General features: G+C 33.5%; 1 protein-coding gene across 1 annotated transcript in view; it reads left to right on the top strand.

Annotated features, from left to right (window-relative positions):
• LOC134233755 (voltage-dependent calcium channel gamma-5 subunit-like) overlaps positions 1–6,386 on the top strand; it is a 35,016-nt gene extending 28,630 nt beyond the window's left edge. Inside the window, exons 3-4 of the mRNA XM_062715753.1 lie at positions 4,308–4,448; positions 4,654–6,386. Coding sequence (XP_062571737.1) covers positions 4,308–4,448; positions 4,654–5,225 — 713 coding nt within the window. The 3' untranslated portion in view covers positions 5,226–6,386. The remainder of the gene's footprint in view (positions 1–4,307; positions 4,449–4,653) is intronic.
• The last annotated feature ends 7,693 nt before the right edge of the window (positions 6,387–14,079 follow it).

Raw genomic sequence — 14,079 nt, 5'->3', positions numbered from 1 at the left:
CCTGGGGTCAGGGGTTCTAGTGCTAGGGCGGGGCTAAATAAGTAGAGTGAAAATGCATTATTTCTTTGAAAATCTTCTCCTCTGCTCCTGGATATTAAATAAACCAACTAAGTACATAGTTATGATGAGCAAGAGTGCCTCTACCAAAATTGTGAATTTTATGGCCCCAGGGTCAGGGGTTCTGGTGTTAGGGCGGGGCTCTATTGATTATATAGTGAAAATACATGAATTCTTTGAAAATCTTCTTCTCTGCTCCTGGGTATTAAATAAACTAACTAAGTACATAGTTAAGATTAGCAAGAGTGCCTCTACCAAAATTGTGAATTTTATGGCCCCAGGGTCAGGGGTTCTTGTTTTAGGGTGGGGCTCTAATGATTATATAGTGAAATGCATGAATTCTTTGAACATCTTATCCTTTGCTCCTGGTTAATATGCTAATGATCTAATTACATATTTAAGGCCAGGATTTATTTTATTTTCAGTTTTACAAACCCTCCGCTCAAGGTTTTGAATTTTTAGAAAAAAATAAAACAATTTTTTTCTTTCCGATGTCAAATTTGAGTCGGGATCGAGATTTCAAATTTACGAACTCGCACTTCCGGTTTTACGATGAAACGGTGAGTAAATAAAGCTAGATCTGAGAAGATAGCTTGGTTTAGTGTAAAATTCATCGATAAGAGTGCCATTCAAAACGTTTCACCCGTTCAAAGGACAAATAAAATGCTGACGACTTTGTTGCACAATGACATGCTGGTGAGATAATTATGTATTCGATTCAAAAGTAACTGTAAATTATTTTCCTCCCCCAGGTTTTAAACTGCCCGTGGTAGCTATTGCATATTGCCAGGGACATTGTTTAGGTCTCTGTTATAGCTTACAGTCTAAGCATCATTCTTCAGAAAAGGGTTGCTTATGCATCAGATGTAATGAATAAAACTATGGGAGAAGTGAAGTCCATTTGAGGAAGAAATAAACAATAACCTGAAGAAATAAAAAAAAAATTCAACTATTAAAAGGCAAGAATATACAAATATATACAGGCATGTAGTATCATTTGTATCAGCCAGAAAAATCATTTTACACTTAATTGAAAAAATGTTGACCCTACTCCCCAATACTCCCTGTCTGTTTTATGATAGGAATTATAATTTTAGGCATCAAGTAAATTTTAGAACAATGTCTACACATTCACCTAACACATATTTAAAAAATAAAGATATATTGAAAGACTTTTAAAGTATTGATTTTTAAATTTTTAAAAATATATTTTGATCAACATCACAAAATTTATATAACTGGCCCAAACTGGCAGATGATGAAATAAGCAATTAAATGTTCTACTTTCCTATTTGTAAGCATTATGTGTCCAGTGGTAAGGAGCCTATTAGGATAGCATAAAAAAAAGAATGTACAAATGTTAATAATTGATTTATCAAAAAAAAAAATTCATTTCCTTTTCTTTCGGGACTCTTTTATTCTCATGTTCATAACTAAACCTAAACATAAAAAAAAATGCTGGCCTTATAATGAAGAAAGGGGCCTCTTTCAAAATAGATAATTTCAGGGCTGCTGGGTCAGGGGTACCAAGGGGGTACTTTGACTAAAAATGAATTAATGCTTTGAAATCTGCCCTTTGATAAGCAATGGTGCCTTTTTCAAAATTTGTGAATTTCATGGCTTTTGCTTAAAACACGAACCAAATACAATCGCTGGAAAGTTGTTACATGATACTCAGGTGACCTATAAGGCCCGTGGGCCTCTTGTTCCTATATGTTTCTGTGTTAAGCATTGATCTCCCATTATGGCCCCTCCCTACCCCCAGGGGTCATGATTTGAACAAACTTAAATCTACATTACCTGAGGATGATTCCACATGAGCTTTATCTTTCCTGGCCCATTGGTTCTTGAGAAGATTTTTAGAAGATGCCATTAATTTTTCCCTAATTTATTGTTATCTCCCCTTGGAATAGGGCATGGCCCTTCATTTCAACAAACTTGAATCCTTTTTCACCTAAGGATACTTTGTGGCAAGTTTGGTTGAAATTGGCCCGGTGGTTCTTGAGAAGAAGATGAAAATGTTAAAAGTTTACGACGACAACGACGATAACAAAGGCGACGGCGACGGACAACGGACAAATTTCAATCCTTACAAAAAGTAAAGACGTAACGTCAGGAATTGCTACAAATAGGAAAATAATACGCTTAATCCGCTTTCAGCTTACATTTGTAGCACAGTCTTGAAAATAAACATGTAGTGTTTTATATGAAAATAAAGGGTTTTACGTCCAATAATGTTGTAATGAACAGAAGTATTATTACAAGGTATGGACACATTGACAGACTACTATATTCCGAAATAACGTCAATTTCCGTCGTGTCCCGTTGTAACAGAAAAATACCTTCAACACAGTTTATTATTAAAAGTTGAAAAATCTTCTCGGATCTCTCTGATATTTCACAGAGTCATTCTCTTATATCATATTTAGACATAATATGTTTGTTGACAACCTCTGTTAAGAGAAGAGATACCCACATCCTTTGAAATAAAGTCCTTTAAGATGTCCCATTCAATGAAAAATTAGTGTAACGCATTTTCCACGGGGAAAAAAGAAATTTACACATTTGAATTGATATACAATGAGTATTTTTAAACAACAACCTGTTCCAAAAAGATAATGAAAATTTTCCAGGCGCTAAGATATTTAATCAAACACCATCCGTGTCTTGCAAACATGTCCCCCTGCGTAAATGACGGCATGTCAAATATATATTAGTAAATAGCTATAAATTTATTCCGAATTCAAGAGGCAATATTTATGTCAGTGGAAAGTACTGAGAAATTACTTTTGATATATATATATAGGTTTCATCAGATCTTATCGGTTAATAAGAAAACTACTAAGGAATCGAAATATCTTGCGGAAATGTCCCCCAGCTGCTTAAAATGACGTCTGACGTTCTTAGGATGCACGATTTGAGACATACGTCAATGTGCATTTCCTTTTAATTTGTTTACGTATTGTTGTACCCTTCATACTTATCATGTTAATCTTTGATTATCACTTCTCTGTATCCTTAGATTGCCTTTTCTGTTGATGTTTTTAAAATGGTCGCCGTGAAACGAATATCGCATACAAATGTAGTTATAATTTTAAATCCATGCAATTGCAGAATATTCTTTTCAAATGCAAGAGAGAAAACAATGACAGAAAATTTGAAATACAGTGTAATTTGTCTTGATGATCTGCTTTATTGAAAAAAGTACATTTACCCAGGGTTCAATTCCTGATGTTGCATCAAAGCGTCCTCACAAGTAATGTAAATTTTAGTTTATTCAAATCATGAAGTGTGATGCGAAGTTGCTACAATTGGTAAACATGTTTTACATTAGAATATTTAGTATGAAGCAAGAAGTTCCATAATATAGCTCATGTTATCATTGTGGTCAATGTACCTCTTGTTTAATTATACCTTTATTAATATCATGTACAGAAATAGCTTGATGATTTTTGAACAAGCTAATAAAGGATTGCTATTCTTTAAGAATTAAAATATGATTTATGATTTATAATATATGTATAAGAACCCCAATGTGCATTGCCAATGTTAATCCGTTTCAAAAGCAAGGCATTTTCATTCAAATGACGAATGTGTTTGTAAAGGACATCTTTAGGATTTAAAAAGTTAAACTTCAACATACCACTGAAAGTGCTTTTATTAGAATCCCTAATTAAAAGAAGAAATTTCAAAAAATTAATTTTATTTAAAATTTGAACAATGAACTGTAATCGAACTCAAAAGTCCATTAAAACAATTTATGAGTAGAGCCAACACGGACCAAAGAAAAATAAAACAGAGATTGAATCGCGTGCAATTGAGGGGCAAGCATCCCCTGTAAATTGGTTACACCTGCTTTAAGTCATAATTGGGCAAGCGGAGAAATCCGTGGACGATTCAATATAAAGATTGACGTCTGAGCCAATAAATTAAGTAGTGATATTTTTTTCTGTTATATGTCGCAACTTTTAGTCCTGTATCTGCTTTAATGTTTAGCAAACACAAAAAGCATTTTATTGGTAAAATTTTCACCATAACCGATGCACAATATGAAGGATAGAGAAATTAAGAGTTCTCCAAAGGGGTCTTTTAAGAAATATTTAGGTGCACGTTGGAATCCTTTGATTAAGAATTTAAATAAATTAATATATGTATATAATTATATGAATGATTCGCTGGTATATATTGGCAAAAATTCAATCATTGATTAAGCTGGTGTGACTAATGTGGGTCATTTGCCTCTTTTTCAGTGACGATGCGGAGATCCACGTGGTTTCCTCTGGCGAGTCTCCTGATTTTGTTGATTGGAGCCATCATTTGTTTTGTTGGTCAGTGTAAATCTGGAAGAAAGAACTTAACGTTTGTCTGCGGTATTTTATTCGTTCTTGCAGGTAATATTTTAAATTTTTGATCAGCAAATAAAATAAATCTGATACAGATTGTAGAACATTTGTTCCTTTTTTTTTCAAAGTCGAATATTGAACAAAATGTTGTTTTTTTTTATTATGCGTTTCTCTTCAGTGTTTCTCATTGTATCGAAGAATGTTCATTTTGATTTGACCTTATTGTTAATTTTTTTAAAAACTTATTTTCTAGGTTTGTGTACATTAGTTGGCATCATTCTATATATAGGCAGCATTACCGAGGAAGTCGGTAGTAAAGGGAAACCCAGCGGCGACGAAAAAGTCAAATTCAAATATAATTATGGAGCCTCGTTTATCATGACAGTCTGCTCCTTTGTTCTGACTGAGTTATCTGGAGTTTTTTCAGTATATCTGTACATCACTCGTTACAAACAGAAACACAGGAAAAAACTCCAACAAATGTTAAAAGAGGAGCAAAATGATCATAGTAATAGATGGAGATACCGCAAGCCAACAAATCACAGTCGCGAGAGGTCCGTCTCCAGGGAGCGTTGTTCAAGAGACCATTCCATGAGTCGATCTGATAGTTATTATACATATACCCCTATATCTGACAATGCTTCCAATGAACTCTCGAACTATACATTCCCGAGAGAAGTGTCTAGAAATACCATATCAACTACTGTCGATACGCATGCGCCGCGCGAATACCGCGATCACGTGGTCCGAGAAAACAATACTCGAGAACATATGACGGTTCCACTTCCGCCTGAAACAATTATAAGACGAACAACTCCCGTGTGATTTTGTTTAGGTCAGTTAGACGTTATTGTCAACCATTCGGTGCTTTACTGACAATCAAACGGCTGACAGAAGGCACAAAATCCTAGTTCCCCTTGCCATTTTTCACAGGGAGTTCTACATAACACAGATATGATAAAATGGTTAAACTGAAGAAGGCTGTTTTTCATCTGTACGTAGGAAAAAGAATTCCTGAAATTTATTTTATTACCTAAGCTGTCTTGTAGATGAATCATTGGTGTAAATATTTTGATATGAATATTGAACTTAGCAAGGGAGATGTATTGTCCGTGGGTTTGGTTAGGTGTTTTCTACATATTTTTGTATTATTGGTCATGCAGTATTTGAATGTTAATGCAACTGAATGATTATAGCCGATTTTTCCGGTTTGAGTGATTCAAAGTTGTGCATTGAATGGTCTATAGATGTATTTTAATTCATACAAATCTGAATTCATTAATATCACACAAATAGTTCATGTTTTCATCATGTTATGTATCCTCGAGACCATTGATATGTATAATAGGCAACTTTGTGTGAGAAGAAAGATAACTTGTGCATGGCATATAAAGACAAGCGTTTAACGTATGTGTATTTATTGAATAATGTATGTTGTGACATGTATTATCATTCTCACTGTGTGTTTACATAAGATGCCTCGCTGAATATTATACATTTTTAAGTATCATAGGAGTTAAAGAGAACGCACAGTTAAGCCACAAAGAAGTAAGGCGAGGTTAACACTTACTTGTACAATATTGCAGGACTTCGGTTTAAAGACGGTCCTTGCTCATCTTATACCATCTTGACTTGTACATGTGTATACTGTCTATTTATTATTTAAAAAACCCCGCGCATTCTTTTAACTTGTTTGAAACAATATTACGAAGGGCAATACAAAGAAAAAACGAAGATCACTCTGTTGTTTCCAAACATTTCTATGGCTGTTGTGAAGGACGCATTCAGTTTGAGTTTTATTTTTGAAACATTATGCATACGTTAAATGTTATTAGTTAAATATATGTAATTTTTGTAAAAATTTCTACACTTTGTAATTATATGTTGATATCATGTGTCATTGCATATTTCTCCATTATATGGGCTTTTTTGTTTAATTTGTTATATAATTATGGTCTCATTTGAATTGAAGATATTTATCAACAACCACAGTTTTCTTTTCTCTTTTTAGCTCACCTGAGCCGAAGGCTCAAGTGAGCTTTTCTGATCAAAATTTGTCCGTCGTCTGTCGTCGTCGTCGTTGTCGTCGGCGTAAACTTTTCACATTTTCATCTTCTTCTCAAGAACCACTGGACCAATTTCAACCAAACTTGCCACAAAGTATCCTTAGGTGAAGGGGATTCAAGTTTGTTCAAATGAAGGGCCACGCCCTTTTCCAAGGGGAGATAATTATGAATTAGTGAAAAATTAATGGCATTTTTCAAAAATCTTCTTCTCAGGAACCAATGGGCCAGGAAAGATGAAACTCATGTGGAATCATCCTAAGGTAGTGTAGAATCAAGTTTGTTCAAATCATGACCCCTGGGGCTAGGGTGGGGCTAAAATGGCCGACCAAAGTTTTACATAGGAATATCTAGGAAAACTCTTTAAAAATCTTCTCAAGAACCACTGTGCCAGGAAAGATGAAACTCATGTGGAGTCATCCTCAGGTAGTGTAGATTCAAGTTTGTTCAAATCATGACCCCCGGGGCAAGGGTGGGGCCAAAATGGCCGATCAAAGTTTTACATAGGAATATATAGGAAAAATCTTTAAAAATCTTCTTCTCAAGAACAATTGAGACAGGAAAGATGAAACTTGTGTAAAATTATCCTCAGGTAGTGTAGATTCAAGTTTGTTCAAATCATGACCCCTAGGGCTAGGGTGGGGCCAAAATGGCCGACCCAAGTTTTACATAGGAATATACAGGAAAACTCTTTAAAAATCTTCTTCTCAAGAACCACTGGGCCAGGAAAGATGAAACTCATGTGGAATCATCCTCAGGTAATGTAGATTCAAATTTGTTCAAATCATGACCCCCAGGGCTAGGGTGGGGCCAAAATGGCCGATCAAAGTTTTACATAGGAATATATAGGAAAACTCTTTAAAAATCTTCTCAAGAACCATTGAGACAGGAAAGATGAAACTCATGTAAAATTATCCTCAGGTAGTGAAGATTCAAGTTTGTTCAAATTATGACCCCTGGGACCAGGGTGGGGCCAAAATGGCCGACCCAAGTTTTACATATATATAGGGAAACCTTTTTAAATCTTCTTTTCAAGTATTCAAAGCCATGATTAGTGATATTTATATGGAATCAACCTCAGGTAGTGTAGATTCTAGTTTGTTCAAATCATGAACCCCCGGGGGTTAAAATTCAAGCCCCCCCCCCAGTAAACTTTTAGTTCTGATCTGATATGTGCTTTTTCCTAGCCGATGTGCTCAGGTGAGCGCTGTGGCCCCTGGGCCTCTTGTTTGGGTATATATTTAATTTTATATAATTATTGGCATACAGATTTAAAACAACTATGGGAAGATGATAATAACTTTTTAAAAAAGTTTTTTTTTAATTTTCGAAGAAACGAAGGTAACCGAGCGACAGCCTTTTAGGGTACTAGATGTGACATTTTGCTGTACATGACTTTCAATTCGACAATAAGATAAATCGATGACGTTATTTTTAATTAATCCAAAATAATCATTTTCATTCAGACATTTGTTTGATATATCCCACTTAAGCCACATTGTCTGAAACATCTGTTTCTTATTTGGATCTTTACCTAGAGAAAGACACTGATGCTATTCTAACAACTAGCCTAAACTTAATGATACACGTGATGAGTTCGACAATTTATGGAGCAAATGGCAGGTGTGACCGGTTGGCAGATGCTCACTCCTTCATGGCACCTGATCCCTCCTCGATCTGATGTTTTAGAGGCGCCTGTGTTTGCTCTGCTCATTTGTATTGTATAAATGGACTTATGAGCTGAATATACTGTTCGTTTTCTTCAATCTGTACGTATCACTATAGTACGTTTTCCATCGTCAGCTTCCATTATTTTCGAAGCTACATGTATATATGGCATTTTTCCATTCGTAAAGTCATTGGTTCCACGTCAGAATGACGTTTCACTACCCATACCGACGACCTGGCCGAATCCATAATTATCTTGACTGGTATTCTAAAGCCAAGATCATCCCTTGCACAAATTACCTGGAGAAAATTTACCATTCTCGGGTTTTTCAGATAAGCAAATCTTCCCCTTCGGAAGAAATGTTTTAAAAAACAAATTGTTACCAGAAATTATTTCTTTTTAGCAAATTTCACACTCTTTACCAGTACTCATTTCTTCCAGAGCAATGTTTGCTATATAGGACACCACTGCCTAATTATCAGTATATATCCAGATTTTATTTTCTTTTTCAAATTCTTTTCTTCGTGCACTTGTACTCATATATAACAAAGTACCCTTTTCACTTAACAGAAATCAGTGATTGTTGAAATAACATAAAATGTTACAACCGAAAACGTAAAAGTTGTAAGGTCTCCAGAATCTTTGTTTTCTAGCAGAACTCTCGTTTGAGTCAGAGAGGTACTTTTTGCTGTATAGCAATTCATAAGAAGGGGTCTTCAATAAGGGGAAAGTTTTGCTCGACTATGTAACAGGGGATGTAATCCCATTTTTGTGTTTTCAAAAGGCCTCGTTTGCTTTTTCTTAAATTATGTAATTTTTGTTTGGAATTTTGCTGATGAAAAAATCTTTTATTTGAAAAAAAAAGCCCTAAAATTTGAAGAAAATAAAAGTTTGCATCTTCCAAGACACAAGACCAACAGATGTTGGAAACGAGAGTCAAAACAAGAATAAAAAGTTTGGACTTTTAAAAATTGCATTTACTAAATTTACACATAATGAACAAAAATACAATATATAAAAAAATTATTTCCTTTCAAACAATTATCCATCAAAATACAAATTGGAGCCCATTGGGGCGGAGATCAGTCTTTGGGTTTTGGGCGGAACAGAAGCCGAATGGTGTCTTATATTAAAAAGGGATGGCCCACTCTGTATCTTAATCAGACGGATGTTGTGTGAAAATGTTAAAAGAAAAACTTAAATATTAAAAAAACAAAAAAAAAAAAAAGGAAACTTTACCACGAACACCTGGCACATGGATGGGATACCCTTCCCCCGGCCCCTTTTTCTGATAATTGAATTTAGATCTGGCAATTTATCAATGGATTGCCATAAAAGCAGTTGATGTTATTTCTAAATTTCCCGGTTTTTATTTCATAGATGGTGCCTCTACTAGTATTTTTATGTACCGGTAGAGGGCGGGTCAACTCTGAAACTTTACGAAAATTGAAAGTTGGATATCCCAATATTTGGGTTTAACCATCCATGTACCAGGTGCCTGTGATATTACAATTAACAAAAGATGAAAAACAAAAGATCTGATGTAAAAATAAAATTAATGTAAAATCACCCATATCAATTAAAAAGTTAAGAGTCTTGAAAAAATGGCATTAATCAGCTTGTGGAGCAAGGCAACAACAAAGACATTGCCCAAAGCATCGTAGGACACGACGGATGAGGTTTGGCTGAAAATTTCATATTTAGTTTTAATATTTAATGTTATACAGAAGGAATGCTGGGGTTATAGCTATAATTCCAATGTCATAAAGTCTAAAAGCTGTGTTACCTTTTTGGGCTTTTTAGGCACATTGGTGGCATCATAAAAAGCTTTAATGAGGTCTCTACTCAACATATCTGTTGCCTATAAATGATACAAAGATACCAAATAAGTCAAACGTTTCCTTAGCTGCAGAACTGTAACTCTCTAAGGTCAGATGGGAGAGCTGCAGTGCCACCCATTGAAAAAGTGAATTTATGTTCCTTAGTTCACCTGCCAAACGACTGAGCTTGCTTGTTTTAAGCAAGCGAAAACAAAAGAAACATCATAAGATAAAAAAAAAAAACATATACAAAATGCTCTAAACTGTTGTGTCATCAAAAAAGGGGGTAAAACAAAATAACAAACAGCCAAAAAATGAACACAACTATGTTTCCCTCGCCGCCCAGGAAAAACCATATGTAAAACTACACTTTGTGTAGATAAAAAAAACAATGGAAATGGAAGTGCGCTGTTTCTCGATTTATCTTCCCATGTTTTTCAAATCTCAAAATATTACTAGCAGAGTGTTCCTAGCAAATTCGTGTACTACAAATTTCTTGATAGATAAACTTAGAAAACTTTTCTGTGTTAAATTCCATGTAGCATATTTTCATGAAGTTAAAGTTTGTTTGTATGTGTGTGTGTTGGGGGGTTGTATGAATGACCCCGTAAACATTCGAGTTTTTTTCCGCTCATCGGAGAGGACTGTTGCAAAAGGTCCACCCCTTCCCTTTTGTGTCCAAAATATACATCAGATATAATAAATCAAATTTTGGTGTAGCAGTGGGTCACTCCCCCGACCTTAATCAAACTGCCCCTGTCAGTATTCCTGGATTCGCCACCACTTGCGTAATCTGAATGTAAAAACTATTTATTTTTTTTAACAGATAAATGAATTTACATACCAGTAGATTTTTTGTGTGTGCATATTTCAAGACATTATCCTTTTTTAAAAAACGAGCTTTCTTTAGAGACCATATAAACCGAGATCCCGTGTCGCAGTAGGTGCTGGCACGAAAAAGATCCCTCCCTGCTTAATGGCCCTAAGTAGCGAGTATAGGATGAAAATTTGCAGCTCTCCACCGACAAGTGATGGCGTCTCCAAATGAGTGAAAAATTCTCGAGAGGGACGTTAAACAATATACATTCAATTAATCAATCTTAAAAAAATAATTTGTACGAAACGTTCAGATGTATACTCAGGTTTTGAGTCTAGTAAGTATGTATTTTATAGACCATCGCATACAGTGATTCGGATTGAACAACATCACAGTTGTAAAACTTTACATTATTTACTAAATGATAGTATTCAGCAAGTGAAATGAAAAATTTATGAGGTCTAGCTTGTACAAACTCATAAAATCATCATTACAGTGTGATAAATATACAAAAAGAATCTTCTATACACATAATTAAGAATAAGCAATCAAATCTTTATATCCATACTGACATATTTTATTTACTTCAGTATACATGTATACATTTAATAATTCTACAATTTCAGTATGGGGGATCCGACTCCCCCCTCCCCCCGAACTGCGCATGATTTACTTTTTCCCTAAGCGGTGGACACAAATTCTCTGGATTAGCTTGTTCTTTTATTTTTTCCACCGCACTATGCAGGCTACAAGAAAATCAATGGCGCACTAAAAACAATAGGAGATGTGTGTGCAAAACGGGAACAAACCCTAAGACCTGACCTACTAAAGACCTGACTGATCCGATCAACACAATATTCGTCAAAAATCAATATTTTAAGATCAATTATCATATTTTCAAGATATTTTCTCGATAATAATATAATATTAAGTTGAATTAATGTTTATATACACTTTTTTATTGTTATTTATCAGTTCATTTCATAAAACTATAATGATCTGACCAAATATGAAATAACCTGACCAAAACCAACAATCATCAAAAACAGTTTTATTTTTGAAATATTTGATAAGTTTTAAAAGATGTTCCTCATTATAATGGTTTATAATTTAGAGAGAATGGTTTTAGAAACATTTTTACCTCAGCTGTTAGTTTACATCATGGAATTTTTACGACCTGACCAAATATGAAATGACCTGACCAAATAAAAATCTAATGTTTGATACCTATGTTATATTATAATCAACTGTATGACATTTAGTTTTATATTAAGTATAATACTAAAGTGTAATTAAACATTTTAGACATGAAAACACACATTTATGAACTTTGATATCAACTACATGTAGTAGATTAAAAAATGCGCATTGACCTGACCAAGCAAACCACTGAATTTTTGTGCATTATTATGTGAACTTTCACAAATTATAATTTAATGCAAATTCAATTTAAAGATCATATTTAATCATTTTTTAAGCATTTGAAAAAATATTGGTGATTTTACAAATATACCATTTGCAATGACCTGCGCGACTGCATGGCCATGTCCAGTACTAAAGACCTGACCGACTCTACCTACTAGAGACCTGACCAACCAGGTGTCTATATGAATGGCCTGACCGACCATTTCTACTAAAGACCTGACCAACCATGTCTATACTAAAGAGCTGACCAATAATTCTTATGTCCTGATAAAAAATTAATCTTGAGTATTTTAAATCTAATACTTTAAGTATAATATTCATGCAGAAATCTTATTAAAAATTGATAAAATTTACATTGTTGAATTCATTGTCACTGTGATAGAAGTGTCAGAATGGACACTGACATATTGTTTGTTTAACCATTATATTTCAATATCCCATGTGTATACATTGTATACCGATTTTGTTATAGAAGTAGACAGTACACTTCGCTATTGATTAAAATGAATTGATAAAATATATTTATCTAAGAGGAATAAAAAAAAAGTTATCAATTGAGTGAAAAAATTAAAGAAATTAAATTTGAAACAATTATTTTTTAATAGATCAGGCTTTAAAAAATCTTATGAATTAAAATAAAATTTCAGAGATCAGCTAGGTTGAAATTATAGTAGATAGAAGTAGATTTATTTAAACTTAAGCAATAATTTTTAAAAATGTCATATTTTGATTGCTCAGTTAAAAGAAATCATGTCTTTAAATAAGAAAATCATTGACATAATTATAATGACTCCCAAAACATTTTATCTAAAAATATTAACTATTTTAATGAACAATATCTTCTAAAATGTATCTAATATTAAAAAAGATAACTATTATTAATGATTTCTATTTGGTCAGGTCATTTCATTACGGTCAGGTTATTTCTATATATTTGGTTCAGGTCATGAAAATTTCATGATATGTATACTTTTAACTTGGTAAAACTGTTTCTAAAACCATTTTTATTTAAAGTATTAACCATCATAATGAAGAAAATCGTCTAAAAGGTATCTAATATTAAAAAAAAGACAGCTATTATTAACGATTTCTTTTTTGGTCAGGTCATTTTATATTTGGTCAGGTCATTGCATTTTGTATGAAATGAACTGATAAATAACAATAAATTTGGTAAAAATATGTATATAAACATGAATTCAACTTAATTTTATATTATTATGGAGAAAATGTCCTGGAAATATGATTAATTGATCTTAAAATATTGATTTTATGTTGGTCAGGTCAGTCAGGTCTTTAGTAGGTCAGTCTCAAGTATTTCCCAAAAACAATGGTTTTGATTGGCTCAAAAAAATCCGTAACTATACGACGGTGTAAAATTTACCAAATTATTCATATTCATAACGGCATTAATTGAATTATCTGTCATAAAATTGCTTTTCTTGTCAACTATTTTCAGATAAGTTTTTGATTTTTCTTTTCTTTGGCTGCCATCCCCTACTCCTACAAGTAAGATATCGGTTAACGACCATACGCTTCTTATATACCTCGGACGCGGCGCCAAGTCAAAGGATGCTGGAACACAGCCCCCCCCTTCCCTCTTTTTCACTTTAAAAACGATGCTATGTCATTGGATGGAGCCATTCAATAAATCAACTTTTTGTTAAAAGCTCCATAAAATATTCTTATGGGACTTTCCTTTATATTTATCAAAGACTAATATTGATTGACCATTGTAAAACTAAAAAGAAAGTAAATCACTCGCGTTTTCCCCTGATTCTTGGGTTATCTTTCTTTGTTTTGTGAGAAGTCACATGGTTTTAAAATTCAGATTAAATTTTAAATAAATATAAAAAAAAAGATTCATTCAATTATAAAATATATAATA

Source organism: Saccostrea cucullata, unplaced genomic scaffold (genome assembly GCF_032062105.1).
Source record: "Saccostrea cucullata isolate Sc308-1 unplaced genomic scaffold, CSIRO_AGI_Scuc_v1 ctg484, whole genome shotgun sequence".
NCBI classification, from domain to species: Eukaryota; Metazoa; Mollusca; class Bivalvia; order Ostreida; family Ostreidae; genus Saccostrea; species Saccostrea cuccullata.
This window is presented reverse-complemented; position numbering and strand designations above follow the sequence as displayed.